This window comes from Strix aluco, chromosome 3 (assembly GCF_031877795.1).
Source record: "Strix aluco isolate bStrAlu1 chromosome 3, bStrAlu1.hap1, whole genome shotgun sequence".
Lineage (NCBI taxonomy): Eukaryota > Metazoa > Chordata > Aves > Strigiformes > Strigidae > Strix > Strix aluco.
In genome coordinates this window covers 71,244,683-71,268,377 of record NC_133933.1, presented here as the reverse complement: position 1 = coordinate 71,268,377, position 23,695 = coordinate 71,244,683, and the positions used below count along the sequence as shown (strand labels likewise).

The following is a 23,695-nucleotide window of genomic DNA, read 5'->3' as shown; positions in this document are numbered from 1 at the left end:
TGCAGCACTTGCCACTTCCCTTACATCAGGAGGCTCTTACACCTTTAAAAAGATGTTTTAAAAGATTCTGTAACACTTGAGCTTCCTAAAACTGCAACATCAGGACTTAAATTAGTGAGAATATCAAAATTTTGAGGAAAACCTTTGTCATTAATAGTATTAGTCTCTTGTGTATATCTTTTATTTCACAATCTGGAAAACCAGTCAGGAATCTTTCACTATATAGAGCTTGGGGTGGGGGGGTGAAACACCCAAAAACAGAGAAGAAAAAAAAAAAACAGGAAAAATGACAACCTATACAACAATTCTGCATATTTCCACTAGTGTTTATCTCCGTGACATAACCCAGATCCCAGAGGGACAGCAATCCACATAGAGTCTTGTATTAAAGAGCTTTAGTGTGTGCAGTCAGAGCATGTTGACTTTAAATAAACAAAACAAAAAAAATAATTATTTTGAGAACTAGCTGACTTCCATGCCACGCTTTTCAGGTGATGTTTCATGTTGACAATGGTGCAGGCCGCTTCTCTGCTATCTATGAGCCTGATGCACCAGGCAGCTTGTGTGATGGACAGTGGCACAAGGTTCTTGCAAACAAGATCAAACACCGTTTAGAGCTGACTGTGGATGACAGACAGGTGGATGGTAACAGCCCGAACAGGGCCTCGACCTCAGCGGACACTCACGACCCTGTCTTTGTCGGAGGATATCCTGGTGAGCATTTAACACACAAATGATGCTTTACTTAGTTCTAGCAACACTGCCTTGGTAGTGTCTTAAATGCAATTAGGACTAGCATGCTGAAGATGATGGGTGAGACTGTCCAAGTTTGTGTCAGTTGATACAGATGCTCGTTTCTGCATCCAGCTGCATTTCAGAACAAGACATTCTGCAGAACCAAGGGACTCTCACAGATGCCCCTGCCTAGTTTCAAATGTAGGCACAGAGGAGCAGGCAGACTTTCTGTCTTCTGCTGCCCACACACACACAGCCTCCCTCTTAAAACTTTATGTTTAGTAACAGCATATTTGTTATATTTCAATAGTAACAGTATTTGGCAAATTTAAATTTAACTAAAGAATGCATACGTGCCCTCGGGGGGCAGGGCACTGTGTGTGTAAATCAGCCTTGTAAAACCTGATGAACTGAGGAATGTGGACAACAGCTTGTACAGAGAAGTGAGAGGACACCATCTCTTTCTGATTAATGTCTTTGCTCTTGGTCTGGTGGTTTTCAAAGGGAAAAAAAAAATCAAAATTTGCTACTCAGTATTCTGGAAGCCCTTGAGAGAATTACCTCTGCTTCATGCAGAGGTAATTGAACAGGATCTAGTACTGGGCTGAGCTCTGTAGCTAGCTTCATCTTCCACTAAGCTGATAATGCATGCTAGTATTCATCTGTTCATAGACAATCAATAAGTTCATCTAATAGCAGTTTACTTTCTGAAAACATAGTCAAGATGTTTGCAAAGCGCCAATTTTGTTGCATTTGTAATAAAGTTTCCCTCCAGTTTGCAAACAAAAAAGCTAAGTATGTTTGTAGTATGTGTCTGCTCTAGTGCATACTGAGGTCAATGGCAAGATACCTCTCAAGTTAATTCCTAAATGATTTTCTGGAAGTTGTTTTTCGCCCCATTCTAATGTGTGATACAGTGCATCCAAAAAGCCTTCTCTCTCAAGCTTCAGAACATTTTCAAAAATGTTCTTGATACTGACAAATGAAAGTTGTAATTCAGTCACAGAGACTATTGATAAGGACCAACAACTTTGTGCCAGAAGGAGAACAGCTTTGTGGCAGCCTTTTTATAACAAAACAGGATTCTAGCATAGGAGCTAGTGCTAAAGAAACACTGCAGATGGAGTTACTTTCTTGTTCTGGACTGTACATCAAGAGGAACATAGCAAGTGAAACAAATGGAAGTAACACTGCAATCTGTACAAAACAAGCCTACACTTACATCATGTTGAAGTGATATTCCTGAGTTCAGCCACATGGCAAGTTATGAAATGATTCAATAATCCTACATGCACATTTAAACACCTCGCACTTCTCTTGCTGTCTAGTCTAGCTCATCCAAGATTTATTTTAACATTCCCAATACCTAGACAGCCTCATCACAAATTTAAAACACAGTATCATGGGGTTTTGTAAACTTAGTAAGTGTTTGTATTTTCCAGTCCTCGTGAGGCTTCTCCTGGCTGCATAAACAGTGCAAAACAGTTGAAAACCAGCTAGAATTAGCTGGTAGAGAATTTCCTGTGCAGAGAAACTTTTTTCCACCAGAGCATGGGCAAGGATATAAATTCCTGGCTACCCATAAAAGCCATCATCTCCTGCTATCACTCTTTCCTGTGCAAGAAGGGACAGATGGATTCAGCCATCTCATCCTCTGTGAAACAGCATAATGCTATGGCCAATCAGTCCTGTACAGGTGTAAAGTTATTTCTGCAACCCTACTTTATCAGTCACACGGATTTGTATCGGAGTGTCCCTGTAGCCACTTTTTCACTTGGAAGAACACTGAGAAACAAGTTGGGCCATGAATTTCAAGCAGTTGAGAGAAATATTTCTAGCTTCCTAGTCAAACCAAGCCTCACTTCTATCCCGTCCTTCTTTAGCAGAAGAGATGTACTCAAATCCCTGGCTTTAGTATCACCAAGGAAAAAAAAAATCAGAATGCTTGAAAACTCTCAAACCCAGTCCTTAAATGACACGTGAAGTCCGTACTGAGGAACTGGCTTTCTCATGATGTCAGGGCTGAGAACTGCATCCATTTTGGCCTGCTTTTGCTTTGTTATTCTGTGGATAAATAGCCTAAGAATCTGCAGGACTAGCATGTACACATCGTACACTATTTGTAGGTAGCAAGCTGCCATTTGGCTGTTTTCCTTAATTTCTTCTATGTCACATAACTGAGTTACATAGTTTACAATGGCAGTTTAAATGTGTTCAGATTCTGCCACTGTCATGCTAGGACAGAAAAAGGAAAGATGACTGGATTGTTACCACTAACATAAACATTTATCACGTTCACTCATAATGTTTGTCATTTTTTAATAACGAATATATACAGCAAATAAAACGTACTAATATATTGCTGGGTACATTTATTCCCCTGCAGGACTCTCAGAGAACAAGCTTAAGTATCAACTCAGACTAACATAATACCTTTTGCCTTTTTTCCCCTCCTTCAGATGGTGTGACCCAGTTTGGGCTGACCACTAATATCCGTTTCAAAGGATGTATTCGATTTCTGAAGCTCACCAAGGGTACTGCTAAACCTCAAGAGATTAACTTCAGCAAAGCTTTGGAGCTGAAGGGTGTTCATCCGCTGTCATGCCCTGCAAACTAACTGTCATTCAGCAGATATGGGTCTGTTTATATAAGCACCTCAGATTAAAAAAGAAAAAATATATATATACATTGCATTCATAATAAAATATCTTTATGCAAGTATTTGAGTAGTGTTTGTGGTATATTCAGATGGTTATTTCAAGGTACCTCCCAAGAATTCAAGAACTAATCCTTTCCCCCCACCCCTTCTTTAGGGAGTAAAGCAATAATTTTTATCTATCTCTTTCCTTATAGCTTGAAATGGAAATGTTTCATCATTCTTCTGATGAGTGAGGGTGTTATCTTGAGTTGGAAGGGACCCATAAGGGTCATCAAGTCCAACTCCCCGAAATGCTCCCTGAATGCTTTTGGTGAGGTAGATCTGTAAGCTCGTATTCCTTTACCATTCTAAATACAGTGCACTTGTGTGTGTGTACACCTCTGTCCTTCATTAGAAACAAACATATTACCTTGCTTCAAAAAATTTGCTTTGATCACTCCCAAGAGTTTAGAAAATTCGTCTGACCATAATATTTCCCATGAAAATGGGAATGAAAATGAGGAATTCAAAATTTTATGTAGGCTACATGGCTGCTGTCATGCTATAGCCATGGAACCAAGTGCAGGGAAGGAAAATACGACTGCTTGCTCAATTTATTTGGGCTTATTGAAGAAAATATGTTGCACCTAAAATCCCTGCTATATCATTTGAACAGCACTGGATTTTAACAGAGGTTATGTTGTTTGATGTTGGGAGATATAGCTTCTAATGGAAGGAGTTCTATCACTTACCTGGAAATACGGTTTTAAATGATCCTTAATAAATGAAGTTTATTAACTGCAACTACACATGGTATTGAAGTTACACATAACAAAATTCACAAGCCAAGTTTCTAAAGGAAGATGAGAATTGATACAACTGCATTGGAGCAGAATTGAGATGAAGCAGGAGAATCCCAGAGATTATTAGCATGGTACATGTCACTAATCTCTACTGTTACCTGTTTAATTAAATTCTTCACATAAAAGCAGCTTCCAAAGTTTGACTCTACTGCTTCTGCTTGATGCTATCAGTTTGTGAGGAATTCTGAATGCAGAAGGCACCCCAGATCTTCCTTAAGTAAAATTTAGAGTGCTCTGTAGATAGCAGTTTAAACATAGATGGGGAGAAGAAAATTGCTTCCTCAATTCTCACTAAAATGCCAAATCCTGGTGATTTTCCTCAGTGCTTTGTATGATTTAGAAGACTATGAAATCATCACTGAAGTGTGGATTATCTTTTCTATGGATTCAAATTGTTAAACTCTACTTTTGCAAAGGTTGTGGTTGGACATGCAGAACAGCTACTGTACAAATGTAAAAGCAACTACCTACACAAAATAGAAAAACAACAGAAAAGAACCTAGCAGTAAGGTAGCACAACCATGCAATTAAAAGAAAAAGGGTTTTAAAATTATTTTTTCCTGCCCACAGTGAGCCTTGAATACACTTTTTCGTAATTTCTGACATTACTAAAAAAAGGCTTGCTGCAAAATTTGTGCATAGGCTATCTACAAAATTTGTGCTGCCAGAGAGCACTCCTGCAGGAGTGCTTTGTATTTAACAAAAGGCCTCTCTGGCGTGCAATGTTTCTCTAAACTGCCATGGAAAAAACACCTTTACACTGTGAAACTGCATTAAAGAGATGGTAATAAATATGTACATTGCCACTTTAATGATCTGGGGAGTCTAACATTGATCAGATACACCTGAAGCAAAAACATCTTGCTCCTGTGAAGCCCTGAAGTAATTGACTTCAGCAAGTGTTCTAGTTTTCAGTTGCAATTGGTCCTTTAATGTTAACAGTTAATGGCTGTGCAGTGTTACCACAAAGTGCTAAGAATTAGTAAAGCATGCATTTGTCTCTGAAAAAGCCTAGTTATGAGACATGTACTGTCTTACTATGACTTCTACATTCTAATGCTACCAACAAATACACTGTAAAATATTACTGTGTTTCTATTTTATTCTTTTTACGTCCCTTGTATTTACCTACTCTTATCCCTATAATATTTTGGGATAGTTTGAGCAGCTCAAGAAAATGGGCTATAACACTTCAAAACAGTTGAGAATTCTTGAAAAATATGAACTAATGAAGCACCAAGACTTTTCTGCCGAGGGACATGTGCTATTGTCATGAATTTCTCACAACACATAGAACAGCCAAGCTGCTTGGCCCATTACACCCACAGGCATTACCTAGTTTAGAGACACATTTCCTAGCCTCTAGGTTTTATTCAGCATGTTGGATTCTTTTTTAACTCAAACTTGCTTGCAACAGTTGTTGGGTTTGGGTTTATTTTGGATTTGAAGATAGAAGGGAAATTCAAACAACTGAGACTAGAGTACCATGAGTTAATACTGCGCCCTGCCTCAGAGGCAGGAAATCGCCTCTGCTCAGCACTGCATCAGCAATGGTCTTTCACATAAAGATGTCTTTGCCTTTGAAACAAATACTGGAGTTTCTGCATAGAAGAAATGGAAAGAAAAAAATATGAGAGGCCTTTATGTTCTTTGCTCTGTTGAATTATTTCTCCCTTGAATGGCCTTCCAGGAATGTGTGGGACAGAGCAAAAACAATGAAACAATGCACATTAATACATTTCTTGAACTTTTGGGTGGAAAAAAATCAACCAGCTGCTGTCCTCTGCTAAAGGAAATAAATTCAGTAGGCTGAAGCAACAGACACTTCAGTAAATAGCCAAGCTAAAAGGAAACAGAAAAACCTGCCTAATTTGTTTTGTAGATTAGTGAGTGAATGCACCAAGTACTGTTAGTAAAGCTTTCTGCCTCTGAAGATTCAGTAGAGCATCTGGGAATGATCCCAGCTCCCTGTTATTACCTTTTGCCATACAACAGATTCCTAGATTGGCAGAATCCAGATAAAGACTAAAATTGCCTTAAACTAGCAGGTTGTGAGCCTCAGAGCCATATGCAAACTGCCAGAGATTACGTCACTGCTGACTGTGCCAGGAGCAATGTAATACCTTCCCAATTCAAGACTGCAAACTAATACACATCTACAGAACACAAGTATTTAAACCCTTAATTTGGTGGATTTTTTGTGTACAGAATTTTTTGTGTCCTTTTTTTTTTGTGCATACATTAAATACTTTTCCTGTCTCTTTTAACATAGAAACCACCAGGAATGCCAGCTCCAGCCTTCCCTTGTTCAGCTATGGGGCTTCTGGGAGAGCTCAGATGTCTGCTGAAGGGTTTCTCAGTACATGCAAGTAAAATTTTTCACTGACCTGTTTCTGACCAACAAGAAAAGTGTATGCCATAGCTTTCATGAGAACACATCTATTGAAGGACCCACAAAAGATCTCTATCCCCACATACACACCAGTTTTTAAACCTTCAAAGAAGACCTTGCAGTTTTCAGCTGTCTAAGATTTTATGAAAGCCTATAAAACTCTTCTGAAAACATCCTATGCAATGAAAAATGTTATTTGCAGAGCAATTTAGTGAGATACCATAGCTAGACCACTGGATTTTTAACCTAAGATATTTTTTTTCATTACCTACATTTCCTAATGAGAAAACCCTTCAGTCATCTGTCAAGTCTTACAGCATACATATAAGCTGAACTTCTGGTGTAAGTATGTAGGAAGAAACATCACTTCATAAACAGACACAAAACCATCCAGACCTTTTTTCAAAATAATACCTTAAATGTACTGCTGATGTGTTATGCAATGGAATTGAAACAAACCCCCAAATTATTCAATCTATATTTTTCTATGCTGTTATTCTTCATACTCGAGAGTACAAATAATTTCTTTGGGTACCTGAAGTCCCAGATAATTCCTGATATGATGCATCTATTTCAACTCCAAAAGCCAAACCTTTCCATTTCAAGCTTAGTGGACAACATCACATAAAAGGACAGGACTTCACAAAATAAAATATCTAGTTTAAGCAAAGAAAGAAAATTCTAGGCAAAAATCTCCAACAGTCAGTGCTCTCAAACACTTTTCATGCTCCCCCTGGGACCAACATCAGAACCTTTAGCCCAAATCTAAGACTGTCTCACAATTTTCAGTTGGCACAGAGTTTACTTATTTCGAAGAGAACTGCACTAAACTTTCTTAATGCTAGAGTAGCCTCCTTTTTCCCTTCTTTTTCAAAAGAATGAGTACAAAATTAAACTGATGCTTTCTGCTTGCCCCATCTTTATCTAACACTCTGTAATAACAATAATAATGAAAGTAGATATCTAGAGTTTCAAAGACTAACTTTTATGATATATAGTATTATGAAATATTCTGCAAAGCTGAATAATCCGCTGTGACATCTCCCCTTTTAATCATAATTTATTTTGACAACTTCAGTACTTCTAGTTGGCATGAGCAAGGAAAGATGACTGGCAGTTGAGGCCCTAGAGTAGCTAAATTTCCTGTGGTTTTCTTCATTATGATTCTGTACTGCAATATGACATGAATTTGATTTAAACAGCCAAAGGCCTCACTCTTTCACTGAGTTTCATGTCAACAGAATGGCTCCCTGGGAGAGGAAAAACTGCCATGTGTGCGCCTATCCCTATGCATTGAGGGAATGCAGCAGTAGAGTGACGTAGGCTCCTACGTCCCTTAGGGGCATAAGGTTAGATGGAATAAATCAGGGCCCTTTCCTCCACAACTTTGAATGATTTGACATTAGAGTCTTCTTAAGCACTGCGAAGCCTGGAGGTGTAGACAGGCCTAAGATAGCACAGACTGATACCTCTATAGTGTGCATCAGTTTACCCACCTGAAGATTCAGGAAAGATACAAATACTACAAGTTATTCTAGTATTTCTTAATTAGCACCTGTTCAAGTAACAGCTCTCTTTCATTCCTCTTTTAAAAATCCTATTTTTATGGTAAATTTGCGTGAGGAAAAGTCATCGCTCCTCATTTTTTTCCTGGTTTTTTCTTTCACTGCCTTGTAAACAACTACATCCTACAACTGAGAGGGGAGTAAATCTTCAGCTGAAAATAAATATTGCTGCTTGGAAATAAATGATGCCATGTCAATCTGTTATTGATATACCAATCAGACTACAGTTTTTACTTCAAATGACCAGAGGAAGCAACAGGCTGTCATTCACCTTATCTGTAAATGCCATCTCCAGAGCTCTTCTGCCTCCTACTGCACCAGAATCCAAATTATATTTGAGAAAGCAGGGCTGAATGCCCAGACTGTGTCAGCAACCAACAAGCAGCAAACTTTGGTCACTCCAGAAGCTGCAGACAGGCCTACTATCACCCTGGGTGTTTTGTTTCAGTTCATGTCACTGGTAAAACCTTTCTTCCCAATTGGACTTGGTAGCTCTGCTGCAATTCACTATGGCACCCAGCGTTAGGGTTACCCTTGACTGAATATAGCAGAACCCCAATTTAGGGAAAAACTTCCAGATCCAGGTAATGTCAAACATTACTAGCTAGTTTCTTTACCATAAAAAAAAAAAACCAAAAAAAAAAACCAAAACAACAAATTCCCCAGTAAATCTGAGATGCAAGCACAACCACTTAGATCTTTGTCACAGAGCTGCAGCATTTTAAGAAATTAAACTTTCATATGTATTCCCTCAAGCCCGTTTCTTTCTGTTAATGGCTGCATTATTGCTAATGTTCAGTGCATTTTGACAATCTGAACAAATCTCCCCATGAAATAACAGAAGGTTTAACAAAGGGGGTGAATTTGGATGGAATAGCTGATCAAATTGCTTCAGAATTCACTGATACTGAGGCAAGTAGGAAAAACCTAAGTAACTTCTGACTGCTGTTACAAAACCACTGTCCTGTGGAAAGTCTGAAGGTCAAAAGGCCAGGGTACTGCTAATACTGTACTGCATCTCCTCCAGGCCATGGGCAGCTGGACAGAAGAGCAAACTCCCCAGACAAAAACTACTTGCAGCAGTGAGTTGCCCTAAATCAGGAAACCCAGCTTTCATCTGACGCTGCATACAGCTGGTGCACACTGAAGGAAAAGGTTACAACATGCAAAACACTGAAATCACATCTACATACGAGATTACACATTCATACAGCCGAGCGGACAGCTCTGAGAAGGAAATAAGCAGGTCAGAAATGCCATTATAGCAGGGCAGAGAAAAGGGTTGCTACCGATGGGAGCACCCAGTCTGCAAATCTGCACCAGGGCCAGATACAAAATGGCTCACAGTTGTTTGTTTCTGGCTTTTCTCATGTAAAGGAAAGAATGAAAAAAAAAAAAAAAAGTAATGTAAAATTATACTCAATATGTCTGTATACTTTCAACTGTTTATTCTCCTGAATACTACAACTATTCAACAAGCAGCTAATAGTTACGTGAGTATAGGTAGATATTTCAACAGTGTTTGGAGATTTTTTGGTTTGTTTTTTTCCAAATTATTATGGGCCAGAACAACACTGCTTCTCACACCACGAAGTTGTTTAGTGCCCATCCTATAAAGGGATAACAGAGAGGAAAAAACCCCCGGTATCCAGACATTACACTTGAAAATACAAACTAAAGACAGCAGTGCTGCATTCCAGTTACATTAAAGAAAGATTAAGCAGTCATCATTGACCAAAATCCAACACAGCCACTTTAAACCTGGTAAGATAAGCTCAATGTTCATCCATATCATAGCTCTAAGGTCAAGTTTGCAAGCTGCTGACACATTCAGTGCAAGACTAAGACAAGCATGGCCACAATGCACAATCTCATTTGCACTGTATACATTGTCTATAAGGCATATGCTATTTTAAGCCTCCAAGCAGTTTTATATACTTAACTGCAGTAGCACTGTGCTCTCAAACACTAGTTTGGCACCAGTGGCACCAGTGGTACATCACTGGGTTGTGAAGTCTCTAAAATGTGATTTCATAAAAGACATTGGATGTTGCTGCTACTTGGAACTGTTGAAAGTACTAGAACAGATGGAGAATTAAGTTTACCATTTAGCTGCCTAGTTCATGGACCATTTTCTGTTCCCCTGCCAAATGTTTCTGAAATTAAAAACTTTTATTGTTTTACTGACATTTCTTTTTTCCATGGTGGTTTTAATAAACCATTTCTTCTTTCACTTTATGGTGTGACATCTTCGTAATATCCTGCTTTGTGGTATATAAGGACAGTTTTGACTGATAGTTTTTGCACTGATAATCTATAGTTATTCACCTTAATAACAACAACAGGTTTCTTTCTTCACAGAGATACTATATTTTCTAATTTTTTTAATTCTTAATTACAAAACCAAAAACTGTTTGGCTACCTGACTTTTTCTACCACTTCTTATGTGACTGATTTGGGGCAATCAGGAAAGCAAAATAAATCTTGTCCTGTACCATGAGGGATACTCTTGAAAGAGATGTGGATAGGCCTAGCTCTAGAGGAAACAGTCTCAAAGCAAAGAAAAGCCCAAGCAAGCAAAAACCCTCACCACATGGTAGAAAGGGCTTGAAGAGGCCACCTATTTCATCCTCTCCTATCTGCAGGGCAATGGCCTAGCCAGTAATTCCCCATTTGTGATTGTGCACAAGGTTTCTCCTGTAATAATGCCTTTCCCTAACAGGCATCAGCACTCTGTGCCGATACTTGACAAGTGTCCCACTGGGGGAAAGACCAAGGAGCAGAGGAAAAAGAGCTGCGTAGCTTATATACTTGCAAGGATTCTTCAATTCATCCTTTTTAAATGTAGTAATTCCAACTTCAGAGAGATTTCTCTCTCCTGAGCCCGTTCAAAAGAGCAGACATAACAGCACTTCAGCTCTGTGGCTGGCCAAATGCAAGCACACTTCAAGATAAGGGCAATTTTACAGTCCTGCTTCATTTATCAAACCTGACATGTACTGCACATTATGATTTCCATGTAATGGCTTGACTGTAAATTTACCCTCAGCAAGATCCTTTTATATGCATTCAAACTAATTTACCTCTCGCTGATCGAGTCCTAACTTGTAATTTGCTTATATGCAGAGCCTAAATTGACTAAATCAAAGGCATTTGCGCAAACTCAATAAACAGAACCATTACCCACTGAAGTAAGCAAGTCTCCTAAGAGTATCAAATGCTTCCTTACAGTGGAGGATTTGGCAGGAGCCAACGACCACTCCACCTAATGACCATGTTTCTCCTTCAATTTCATTAGCCGGTCTGAGGACTCTAATTTTTTTTTTCCATCTAAACGGAAGTGCAAGAAGCATACATAGCTTTACCAAGTGCTGCAACCAAAGCAACTAAAGCTCATTTTCCAGTGTAATGAAAAGGAACCAGTGGAGAAAGATACATTTGAATACCCTTGTTAATGCCTACATTAGCTAAGCCACAGCTATCCTTAAAGATCTCAACCACCTAGCGCACTGTATCCATTTGTGGAGAAGGTCATAAAATTATCGGAGCACTGTGTCAGTACATGTTTTTTACAGCAGTGCAAATACGGTTGAGTCATACCGATCTGCCTCCAACTCTGGGTTTAGAAAGGGACATTGATTTGCAATTGCAAAGTAATCATTTAAAAACTGACACACAGCCATCAGTCAAGAATGCATCCAGCCTCTTAATGAAGGATGCCCAAACCAGGATCCACCCGAAAGGGAGGGAAGACTCAGCTGCACCTCAGCCTACTCCCAGTATTTCACTAGTGTACATTATTTCAGTGGCTTTGTAATTTAAATGTAACGGTGGCAATAAAAATGGAAGACAGTTTACACCAGCTTAAGAAAACCTGTGTTGGATTAAAGTATTTAAAGCCTCATACTTATTGAAAACAATATCTGAATGGCATATGGCACACCACACATACCAACAGTTGTTCTAATATGGAGAGCTATTACTGCAGGGCAGTACCGCTACACTAAGTGTTCTTACTGGAAGTTACTACCATGGGTGCACCTTCAAGCTATGATGCAATGGGGGTTAAGCAGCGAAGTTCATTCTGAGTTAAAGTTCAAACTTCAAGTATCTAGTTGCCATGAAGAAAAAAAGTGTTACCAAAATTAATAAGACAATACAAACATTTTTTGCTGATATGTATAAAATAAATGTATGACCAGAACTGAAATTTTTAAACTAGCAGACTAGTTGGGAACAATTGCCAAGTTTTTAATACAAACTATTAATAAAATGTAGCATTTATGAAATACTTACCTTTAAGATGCTTTAGAAATATTAACACATCCACTTTTTTATTAATAATCAAAAGTCATAGTTTGTTCTTACTACAAACAGCATGCCTATGGCAAACCCCTAAAACCCAGGAAATGAAGCTATCCAACGCAATAACTACACCATTCTATTTTATCTGTTTCTCCTTTGAAACTTCTGCCTTCAGTTCCCTGTATACTAAATTCCACCAAAAATCAGTAAGACAGACTCTGTTATGGTTTCCAAGATAAGACATTAAAGAATTATGTACAGATCTACCACAGACAGATTTTCCTCAGACATGCCTGAGTAGCTCTGGTGCAGCTTCATATAGATTGCCCCTGAACAGGGATAGGAATCATAAAGGAAGGGCATCTTGTGATTGAGAAATGATTCTGTATGGCATGGGGTCTTGACTTGCCCTACTGCAGGTGACAAGAACATGAAGGGTCTAGGAATTACTACTGGTGCTTTGCAACGACTATTACTTTTTTAATATTTCTGTTAAGAATTAATGGTGGTTGATGCTAAACATGGGAAAGCATGGGCTTGTAGGATGACTGCAACTGAGAACGTGGTATGGCACACTCTTAGCAATAGCATCAGCGATCCAGTGCACGCTCTTTCTTGCTAGTAGAAAAAGTTGCCAAAAGGCATCGCCTCTTATAAAGATTTGTGTATGTAGCCAATGTTTTGTGTGACAGGTGCCTCACTCAACAACTGAGATAAAAGAAAGGGAAAAGGGACACCTAAAAGGCAGTCAGGTGAGAGGACAGAAGGTAAGGCAGGAGGCAACACAGAGTGACAGCAGAGAAAGCTTTATGAAAGTATTTCTTCAAACAGCAACCACCAAGGGAATTCTGTCTGCTGGACTGAAACTGTAGATATCTAAAACACTAAAATTAGGACCTTTGAACACATCTTTTTATTTAATTTGCTTGATAAGTTTGCAGTTAAGATTTGCTATGTCTCCCCTGCCTAAAAATGGCACATAAATCCAGATACAACAGCACAGGCTACTCAGCAAGGTTCTTCCCTTGCAAATGAGGGAGAAGAGGATTTCCAAATACTGCAATGGATCTGGGGTCCTGGTCTCTTATTTTTTTAAGAGTTTTTAGAAAATGTACTACTTTTCTATACTGAGCATTCCCCTTATTTTTCATTGTCTTTATATAGAAATTATAGTCCAATAAATAGTATATTAGAATATACCTACTGGAATAGGTCCAGAATTAATCACATCTTTCACAGACCCCAGTCTAAAAGACTTTCAATTCTGGGTTTATTCCAGTTACAATTAGGATAGCTTGGGCACTAAGGGACATTCATGTATTAATGTGCTGTATCCTGAGGAAATAAGTGATGCAAAGGACCAGCAAAGCCATAAAGAAAGCCACAGCAGTGTTACTGCTTTAATTCCAGTGCAGGCAGAGGTTTATCAAAACCCATCAGTACTTGTTCCATCCTTTATAGAAAACCAGTTATCACTCTCAGAAGTCCCCTGTTCAAAACCAATTCACCTGGAGCACAAGGGGTGCCATAGATCTAGAAAACAAAAATAAGCTGTAATGGTCTAATCACTTTCTTTTCTCCTCAAGTATATTCCACAGGCATTACCTTCCCTATTAGATGCTAAAGAAAGTACGGTGTGGTCTACAACTACACTGTGAAGTTGAGAATTGCTAATGGTGCATATGCTGTAGCTGTGATGCATCTACCAGATAAGATGTGGCCCAGGTACATCTCCAAAAATCACAGTCTCATCAAAGAGATGATATAGCCAGAGATTTTCAGGGGGTTGTTAATAGCGGGAGATGCTGTGTTCCTTCTGGACTGCTGCCAACACCAATTAGCACAGTCATCAGCAGCACAGGCTCTTCAAGCACATGGACATCTCATAACAATCTAACCTTATATTACATAAAAATTAGATATAATCTCACATTCCCCTCTCCAATTGTGGGAAGACAGCTGCCAACCAAGTGTCTCTAAAGAAGGCCTCCATACACTGCAAACCCTCTTATGTTTGCACAGTACAAAGTGATGTTCGCTTAAAAAACAATATGAATTAAATCCAGGTCAACCCCTCCTTTCCCATGCACCTTCCCTCAAAACCAGATATTCTTGTCTACAGCAATGAACAGGAATTTATTTAGCAAAGGTGCATGTTCTTCATTTTTCACAGCAGTCAGACATACACGTATTGACAGTCTGTCTCTTGCTGATCTGCTTATAGTTAGTGCTGTTTCAAACTGAAAAACAGAATAAATATTCATCACTCATTCCCTTGCCTTGAAGCCCATTTAATGTGACTGGAGAGATGAGGGCATGGAAGAGTCAACTGTTGTAACAATATAGCTAAAATCATTCTCTTCATGGGTAATGAGCAATTGCATTAAGGAACTGGTGTTTTTTCTAGTTGGCTTCTTTCACTGTAAGGGAGACGACATCTTGTCATCTTGTCTCCAGACCCAGTTTGAACAAGCTGATGAAGAACTACTGTCCCTCCAAGGCAACAATGTAATTAGAGGAAACACTGTAGAAGCAGAAGAGGCAAATATATTTGAGGTAATTCACTGTGAGCAAGACTCCAGTCAGTAGCAACCATTTTATTCCTGCATTTCTAAATTGTCTTCTTGCAGTTCACCATCAGACACTATTTAATCCCTCTGTTTTGTTCTAAGAGCTTGTTTAAAGTAATGCCAGCTGACAAAGGCATAATTATTGTATTATACTTTGGGCATTAACAGAAGGACTGGTGGATGATGTGGCAGTTGGAGGCTGACTAGGGCACAGTGATCATGAAATAATAGAGTTCTCTATTCTTAGAGAGGCCAGGAGAGGGGGCAGCAGAACTGACATCCTGGACTTCAAAAGGGCTGACTTTGTCTTGTTTGGGCACCTGCTTGGCAGGATCCCTTGGGAGATGATCCTGATGGGTATAGGGGTCCAGGAAGGCTGGACACTCTTCAAGAAGGAAGTGTTAATGGCTCAGGAGCAGATGGTCCCCAGGTGCTGTAAGAGAAGCCGGCGACAGAGAAGGCCACCCTGGCTGAACAGAGAGCTTTGGCTGCAACTCAGGGAGAAAAGGAGAGTTTATGGCCTTTGGAAGAAGGAGCTAGTGCTTCACAATGATTACAAAGACACTGTGAGGCTATGCAGGGCGGAAATCAGGAGGTCTAAAGCTCAGCTGGAAATTAATCTGGCTTCAGCAATCAAGGACAACAAGAAATGTTTCTATAAGTATGTGAGCAGCAAAAGAAAGACCAGGGAGAGCCTCCATCCTCTGCTAGATGCAGGAGGAAACATGGTTAACAAGTGATGAGGAAGAGGCTGAGGTGCTTAATGCCTTCTTTGCCTCAGTCTTTAATAGCAAGACTAGTTGTACTGAGGGAATCCAGCCTCCTCAGCCAGAGGAGAGACTGGGAGAATGACCTCCCCGCAATCCAGGAGACAGTCAGTGACTTGCTGCATCACATAGACATACACAAGTCTATGGGACCGGATGGGATACACCCGAGGGTGCTGAAGGAGCTGGCTGGGGTGCTCGCCAAGCTGCTTTCCATCATTTCCCAGCAGTCCTGGCTGACCGGGGAGGTCCTGACAGATTGGAAACTGGCCAATGTGACGCCCATATATAAGAAGGGTCGGAAGGATGATCTGGGAAATTTCAGGCCTGTCAGCTTGACTTCGGTGCCTGGGAAGCTGATGGAGCTGCTCATCCAGAGTACCACCATACAACACGTGCAGGACAACCAGATGATCAGGCCCAGTCAGCATGGGTTTATGAAAGGCAGGTCCTGCTTGACAAACCTGATCTCCTTCTACGACAGGGTGACCTGCTTATTGGATGAGGGAAAGGCTGTGGATGTTGATTACCTTAACTTCAGTAAGGCCTTTGACACTGTTTCCCACAGCATTCTCCTGGTGAAACTGGCTGCTGGCGGCTTGGATGGGCACACACTTTACTGGGTAAAAAACTGGCTGGATGGCCGGGCCCGAAGAGTTGTGGTGAATGAGGTTGGCGGCCGGTCACGAGTGGTGTCCCCCAGGGCTTGGTTTTGGGGCCACTCCTATTTATCATCTTTAATGATGACCTAGATGAGGGGATCGAATGCACCCTCAGTAAGTTTGCAGACGACACCAAGTTGGGTGGGAGTGTTGATCTGCTCGAGGGTAGGGAGGCTCTGCAGAGAGACCTGGACAGGCTGGAGCGATGGGCTAAGGCCAGCTGTAGGAGTTTCAATAAGGCCAAATGCCGGGTGCTGCACTTGGGCCACAACAACCCCCAGCAGCGCTACACAGGCTTGGGCAGGAGCGGCTGGAGAGCTGCCAGTCAGAGAGGGACCTGGGGGTGTTGATTGACAGCAGGCTGAACATGAGCCAGCAGTGTGCCCAGGTTGCCAAGAAGGCCAATGGTATCCTGGCTTGTATCAGAAATAGCGTGGCCAGCAGGGACAGGGAAGTGATCTTGCCCCTGTACTCGGCACTGGTGAGGCCGCACCTCGATTTCTGTGTTCAGTTTTGGGCCCCTCACTACAAAAAGGACATTGAATTACTCGAGCGTGTCCAGAGAAGGGCAACGAAGCTGGTGAAGGGTCTGGAGCACAGGTCTTATGAGGAGTGGCTGAGGGAACTGCGGTTGTTTAGTCTGGAGAAGAGGAGGCTGAGGGGAGACCTCATCGCCCTCTACAACTACCTGAAAGGAGGTTGCAGAGAACTGGGGATGAGTCTCTTTAACCAAGTAATAAGTGATAGGACAAGAGGGAATGGCCTCAAGCTGTGCCAGGGAAGGTTTAGACGGGATATTGGGAAGCATTTCTTTACAGAACAGGTTGTTAGGCGTTGGAATGGGCTGCCCAGGGAGGTGATGAGAGTCCCCATCCCTGGAGGTGTTTAAGAGTAGGGTCGACTTAGCGCTGAGGGATCTGGTGTAGTTGGGAACTGTTAATGTTGGGTTGATGGTTGGACTGGATGATCTTCAAGGTCTTTTCCAGCCTAGAAAATTCTGTGATTCTGTATGTACAGCACAGGTTAAGCTTGTCACAGTGCTTCTTTCTCAGGAAGCATCAGAAGCAAGATTAGAACCGAACTGTGCAGCTGGGTACTGCACGAGGGAGCGTCTTGCCTATCTGCAAGAAGTGCTGCCTGGTTTCTTCCTCCCCTGACAGCCATTGCTAGACCATTCTCCCCTTCTTAATGATTAAAAAGGAAAGTCAAACCCTGTTTAGCCCTTTTGGAACGAGAAAGTAATTTTTCTTGTGTCTGATATACAGAATATAAGCATTATCAACCTGTCTCTCTGAACTTGCTTGAGGCTGGAGCAAGGGACTAAGCAAAACGCTGGCACTTCTACAAGTGCAGTGCCACAAAGCCGAGGCCATAACACAAAAGACATACCTGGAACTTCCTTTCCTCCCTTCCCTCCCTTACACGGACACTCAGGATAGGGCTATTTACTTCTAGGTCATAACTTGGTGGTACCAGTGTGAAGGGAAGAAGGGCAACGGGTCCTTCCGTTGACCTGCCCTCTAGAGAGCCTCTACTGGTGCCACCACTGGCACACTCCTCTCCTTCACCACAGCCTGGGACCCCAGGTAAGTGGGGACCCCTGGGCCGCTCACCTGGAAAGCATTTCTCCTTGGTTGGGAAGTGCAGGGAGATAAAGAGATGTTCTGGGTACATTAATGCTCTTTATTTCCTCTTAATATGGAGAAAATTAATCTTTCAGAATCAAAATGATTGACATTTCTGCTATTTCCATCTTCTCTGTCACTGAAGAAACACAATGAAGCCTATCTACACTGGTTTAATTTACGGATCCAAGACTAGGCAACAGTTTTCATGAACAACTGATGATTGTGACTGTCTCTAGATGCCCAGCTTGGGACACAGCAACAAATGCTGATTAACAAAAAATGAACAAATGAGCCATACACACTCTTTTGAGCCCTGCTCTCCTGAAAAGCTAAGTCTTTCTGAGATGCTCCGTTCAGGGAAACAAGTCAGTCAACTGTAATCACCACTCACATTTTGCAAATTCAGCCAGAGTGTGAAAGATGGATTTGCTTGCCATAACCTCACAATAAAGTTCCCTGCTTTATTTTTCTGACATAAATTTCTGTGTATGTCAGTTTGCATTAATATCATTATATTAGCTATCTTTCTACAATATTTCTGCAAACAGACTACCAAAATATACTCATGAGCCCAGTGGAAGGGCTACTTAGAACGAAGTAAATAATAATGGAAAATAATAAGCTATTTTCTGGATGAAAAGCATGCAGAAGTGAAAGTTTGGAACAATATATTAATTCTCACATGCAGTTATTTTAGTTTAAAAAGAATTAAATTATTTTCTAAAGAGAAAGAAAGTTGTTCTGCTGTAATAGGTAGTAATGAGTAGTGGCCTTTTTAATGCTGCTGCTGCTACTAGAAGAAATATAAATGCCTTTTCAAAAAAAAAAAATACTAATATCCGTCTTTCCATGGCAGAAAACAAACATGCAAATAAGTCTGTAAGCAATATCTTCTCAATGCTTCACTTGAATATGTTAATATTTTTTGTTCCATAAGTGACTTTGAGCAAATGAAAATAATTTTCTTGTTAACACATCAAAAACTTCATTTGAATGGTGGCCAGAATACAAAACTTCATCTTACACTGAAAGTGTGTAAACTTACTGTGACTGCTATGTCATAACAGGAAGACAAGACAAACACTACCTAAGAATAGTCATAGTGGGTCAGACATTACCAAAATAAAACTCAGTTCAGTATACTTTACATTTCTAGCTCTAGAAATAGCTATTTGACAGGTGAAGGACAGGAACACTTGTGGAGCAAAAGAGATTAAATGCTTCAGATGTACAAGTAATTTGATTATACTCTTCTCCAGCTGTCACCCTACTGACTTTTTGGAAACTGTCAGACACTACTGGAACTCTTCATATATTTGTACATCACATATTTCATCACTAAAATAGAATTAACACATAGAGCAGCAAATAGAGTTATCTGCCTTACTTCAGTGTTGTAGCACAAACATAGCAGACTGTCAGCTGGAAGTGGAAGTTATTATGAAGTTCTCTACGGACCCATACCCACAGAGACTAGCAGGATAGCATCAACTACATCGAGAAGAAAAGACAAGCAATCTGAATGCTGGAGAATCTCCTCAATGGCTTTGGCTTACAGTATACTTTTAAATCTAAGGAATTCCACTTAATATCATATCAAAAACATCCTTTACTGACACTCCTTCTTTAAGATGTTTTATGGTTGATTTTCAGCCTGGTGCTCAGTGGCACTGGGTGAGAACCTCCATATTAACAAAAAAAAAAAAAAAGAAACTACACATCTGCTCTACTCCCTGCTGCAAGTCAGGGCATCTCAGATGCAGAATTAAAGGCTAGCACAGCCTTCACGTCTTTAAAGAAATGGCAAATCCTTATGTGAATGAGTTCCAAATACTTGAATAGAATTTTTTTTTTTTTACTTCCCCACAATTTTTTCCTTGAGCTGCTGAAAGGACCATGAAATGTGCAGAGTTGGCAGACATTGGCAAATACTGTATTCATGGGGAAAATTTGAAAAGCCTGAATAAATGTAACACTCTAACTCTTTTGTATTCATTTCTAAGCAAGCTCATGTCTGGGAATCTGTAGAAGGAAGTTTTCGGCCTCAACCTACATCTCAGCTCTTTTTTATGATCAGAAAGCTGTAACTCAACCCACCCTGAAGTGCAATTGCAGCAAGACCACATTACTGGTAGAAAGGGTTATTGATGGCATCCTCTGTATTATGACTGCTTGATCCAGTCCAATGACAAAGACCGGGAAAGTGTTACTAATATGCAACAAAGCACTATACAGTGTGAATTTCATAAATCTCCCTTCTTTCATGCATATAAATGCAGAAGCAAGAACAGACTGATTATGTTACAAGATATTTTTATTATTGGAGAGCATGAATGATTTTCTGAGACATTCTGATATATAAAACTGCTCCTCTGTTGGGGTGAGGGGAGAATAATGTTTTCCCCTAAACTGCAAGTCAATCCTACAATGTGCTGAGTAATAGATGCTGTTCCGATCTCTACCATAACCTTGAGAGTTTGGTAGTTCTCAATGCCTCCACTGGCCCTCTGCAACTCCTCTGAGGCACACAGCTCAGGAGCTCTACAACGACTGTGATTGTACCTAGGTCATGTTGCTCCAAAGGGTTTATGAACTCAGCTTGGCTCTCATATTTCCCCTGACACCATTGCCAATATAGTTCATAATTTTTACCAACCCCCTCACTTCGTGGACTGTGAGGCTTCAGCAGCTCATTAGAACACAGAACAGTCAGGCTCCATCTAGTGTAACAGTGTTCAGAGAGCTGCCACACACTTATCAGTGATATGCTAGGTTTAAGAACACTTCAAAAGCCCTAGAAGGGACTTATGGGCCTTCATGGACAACTCAACTCAGCTGTGTCTCTGACAGCTGCAGAATGGCTCATACCAACTGCACAAGCAGAAGGAGCTCCCTTCTGAAGCTTCACATAACACATATATCAGACTCTCCCACAGACTAGCCTCACCTCCATTCTTTCCAAAGCTATGGAAGTTTTGTATAGAAGGTCTCTGTCTCCAAGAAAAATAACACATAACCCAAGAGAGTTTATGAAATCAGAAGAAAACCTTTACCCACCTTTCTCAGCTGTTTTCATTACTCCTAAATCTTTTGTCCCAAAACACTTCTTTGTGGGTTCTGCCAGCCTGATGCACCCTACATGTCTGTGAGGCTCAGAGGGAGCAAGGAGGACCCCCTCTCAACAGAACAAACTACACTAGCCTCCAGCTTCTACACGTCTCTCTGAAGAGGTGACCTCATTCAGCTTGAAGCAAACAAGCTCTGACAGCAGGCTGCTGTCTCTTCCAGCTGAACAAGGTAACATTCAGTCCAAATCATTTACCAAGCCAGTTTGAATTTCACTTTATTTGCTACATCATCAGTGTCTTGTTATTTGTATAAATACTCAATTTCAGATGTTGACAGATATTGATTTGACACTGTTCACTTTCACTGAATGTTCCCTTCTCCCCATGTTCTAAAACAAAGAACGGGGGTGCTTTATTTTGGACTAAATTTCACAGCGTAAATCTTTGCCTGAATCTTTTTCTGCCTTACAGAACTGAGGCCTAATCTCATTTGCAACAATGCTGAGCAAAGAAAACTAGAAACTGATTCTGTCATGCAGGCTATTCAAAGCACATGCTTCTGGACTGCAGGGTAATATTGATATTTGATCAATACAGGTGGGTGGTTTGTTTTTTGTTTGCTTTTGATATATTTTGTTAGAATGCAAAATCCAAACATCAGACTTGTAGGTTTAGAGATAACGGCACAGACCTTTTAGAAGAAGTAACCATTTAAGGATGTGCTCAAGTGTCTATGCTTGAAAATTGCTTGACCAGTTAGCTGCCTCCAGCTCCTAAAGACACTCCGATATGATACAAAAAAAGTATTTTCCATGTGCCAACTATAAAAGCAAATGAATATAAAGTTTAAACTTTATGAAAATTTTTAGCAAATTATGCCAAACAATTGGCTAAATGCAAGGAGAAGAAAAAAAGTGCTATTTGTTGTAAGTTCATTGCTATAAAGAATAATTAATTGACTACTTGCCAACCAGTCTCTCACTGTTTAGACATCATGGTTTAAAGACCATGTGGGATCATGCTGTTGGAGGGGGTTATGGGGACAAAACACACACCCTAAATCAAGTTTCCAGTGTAACCAGGAAGGCAGAACATAATATACTAAGTTCTTAAGAAAATCTGGCCCATAAAAGTTAGAACTAGCCCTTCTGTTCCTTATTAAACTTCAGTGAGACACCATAGACAGTTAGGTTGAATAGTTCTGCTTACTTCACAGTTTCTCTTCTTCCGATATAAGACTATTTAACTTTTATGTTTGGGGTTTTGGTTTTGGTTTTTGTTTTTGTTTTTTTTTCCCAAAGGCATCTAGTTACATTCTGAGGACAGTCTGAAGAGGAATAACAGTAAGTTATTTCTGGGGGAAGGGAAACAAGGAATTACTACATTAGGGCAAATTTGCAGGGACCTCTACTTTAGAAATAGATTTAATAGTTTTCTCTGAACTTTGCATCAAATTGCCCTTGGTCTTCTGAAATTGTTGAACATCTCCCAGCTAAACCAGATTTCTACACTAAACATAAGGGTAAAATTAGGGCTCCGTATTGAAGACCTGGCCATTACCATAACTTCTGAGATTAATAACTGTACTCAACACTGAAAACTACTATTTCCTTGTTCTCACACCCCCTTACCAGAGCACAGACAGGAAGTGCATTGATAGGGGACCAATTAAACTAAATTAAGCCAAAAGCAGATAAAAGCCGCACTGAAATGCAGTGAGCCAAGTAATTCCTGACACCGTAAATACTTAAAAGTGATACAAAAGGTCAGAGGAGAAATAAATTAATAGCTCAAGAAAAGATCATTTGTACCTATGCTGTTTCATTCCAAAATGAATGGCATTTGCAAAAAGTGTGACACAGAGGAAAAAGGATTTAAGAAAGACTGGGTAATTACAGCAGTTGTTGAACACTTCTAAGCAGGTCTTTTGATGATCATTTAAGAGAATGAAGAAACAAAGCTAAAGGCACAGGACTGCTCGTAGTTTGCAGTCTCTAAGCCTGAATATACTGAGTGCCTGCAGAAGGTTAGCTGTGGAGCTACAATGAAGACCTGTGCACAACTTCCCCTCCTCACTTCCACACAGTGCGTCTGCCTTCCGGGTCACTGGGAGGCTGGAATAGCATGGATGGACTGGAAGACAACAAAAAGGGTGGAAGGAGAAGAAAGAGAAAACAGAAACACTTGAGAAAAAATAAACTGTTTCTGAACAGGAGGGACACAAAGAAATACTGCATTAGGATTCAAACAGTCCAAGAAGGGAAAATGTTGCATTCCATCAAGATTTTTGGTGGGGTTTTTTTAGTTATAATTAATAATCAAATTGTCATGAAGCAGAGGACCAGTGTCATAGCAGAACCTTGACAAGAAAGTCAACAGCCCAATGAGACTCTGATTCTGAAATGTTGCCCTGAGGTATCCAATCAAAACATGCATGCCCTGCAGGGTCAAGATGGGCACAGTACTGACCCTCCAGAGACACTCTCTTCTTAAAAAGCAGCC

The 23,695-nt window shown here is 40.3% G+C and overlaps 1 protein-coding gene across 4 annotated transcripts in view; it reads left to right on the top strand.

The window, feature by feature from the left end:
* The window catches only part of LAMA2 (laminin subunit alpha 2), a 391,440-nt gene extending 387,984 nt beyond the window's left edge, over positions 1 to 3,456 (top strand). For all 4 annotated transcript variants that reach the window (XM_074819148.1, XM_074819147.1, XM_074819146.1 and 1 more), the window contains 2 exons: positions 492 to 714; positions 3,195 to 3,456. In XM_074819148.1, coding sequence (XP_074675249.1) covers positions 492 to 714; positions 3,195 to 3,352 — 381 coding nt within the window. In that variant the 3' untranslated portion in view covers positions 3,353 to 3,456. The remainder of the gene's footprint in view (positions 1 to 491; positions 715 to 3,194) is intronic.
* Positions 3,457 to 23,695: the final 20,239 nt, after the last annotated feature.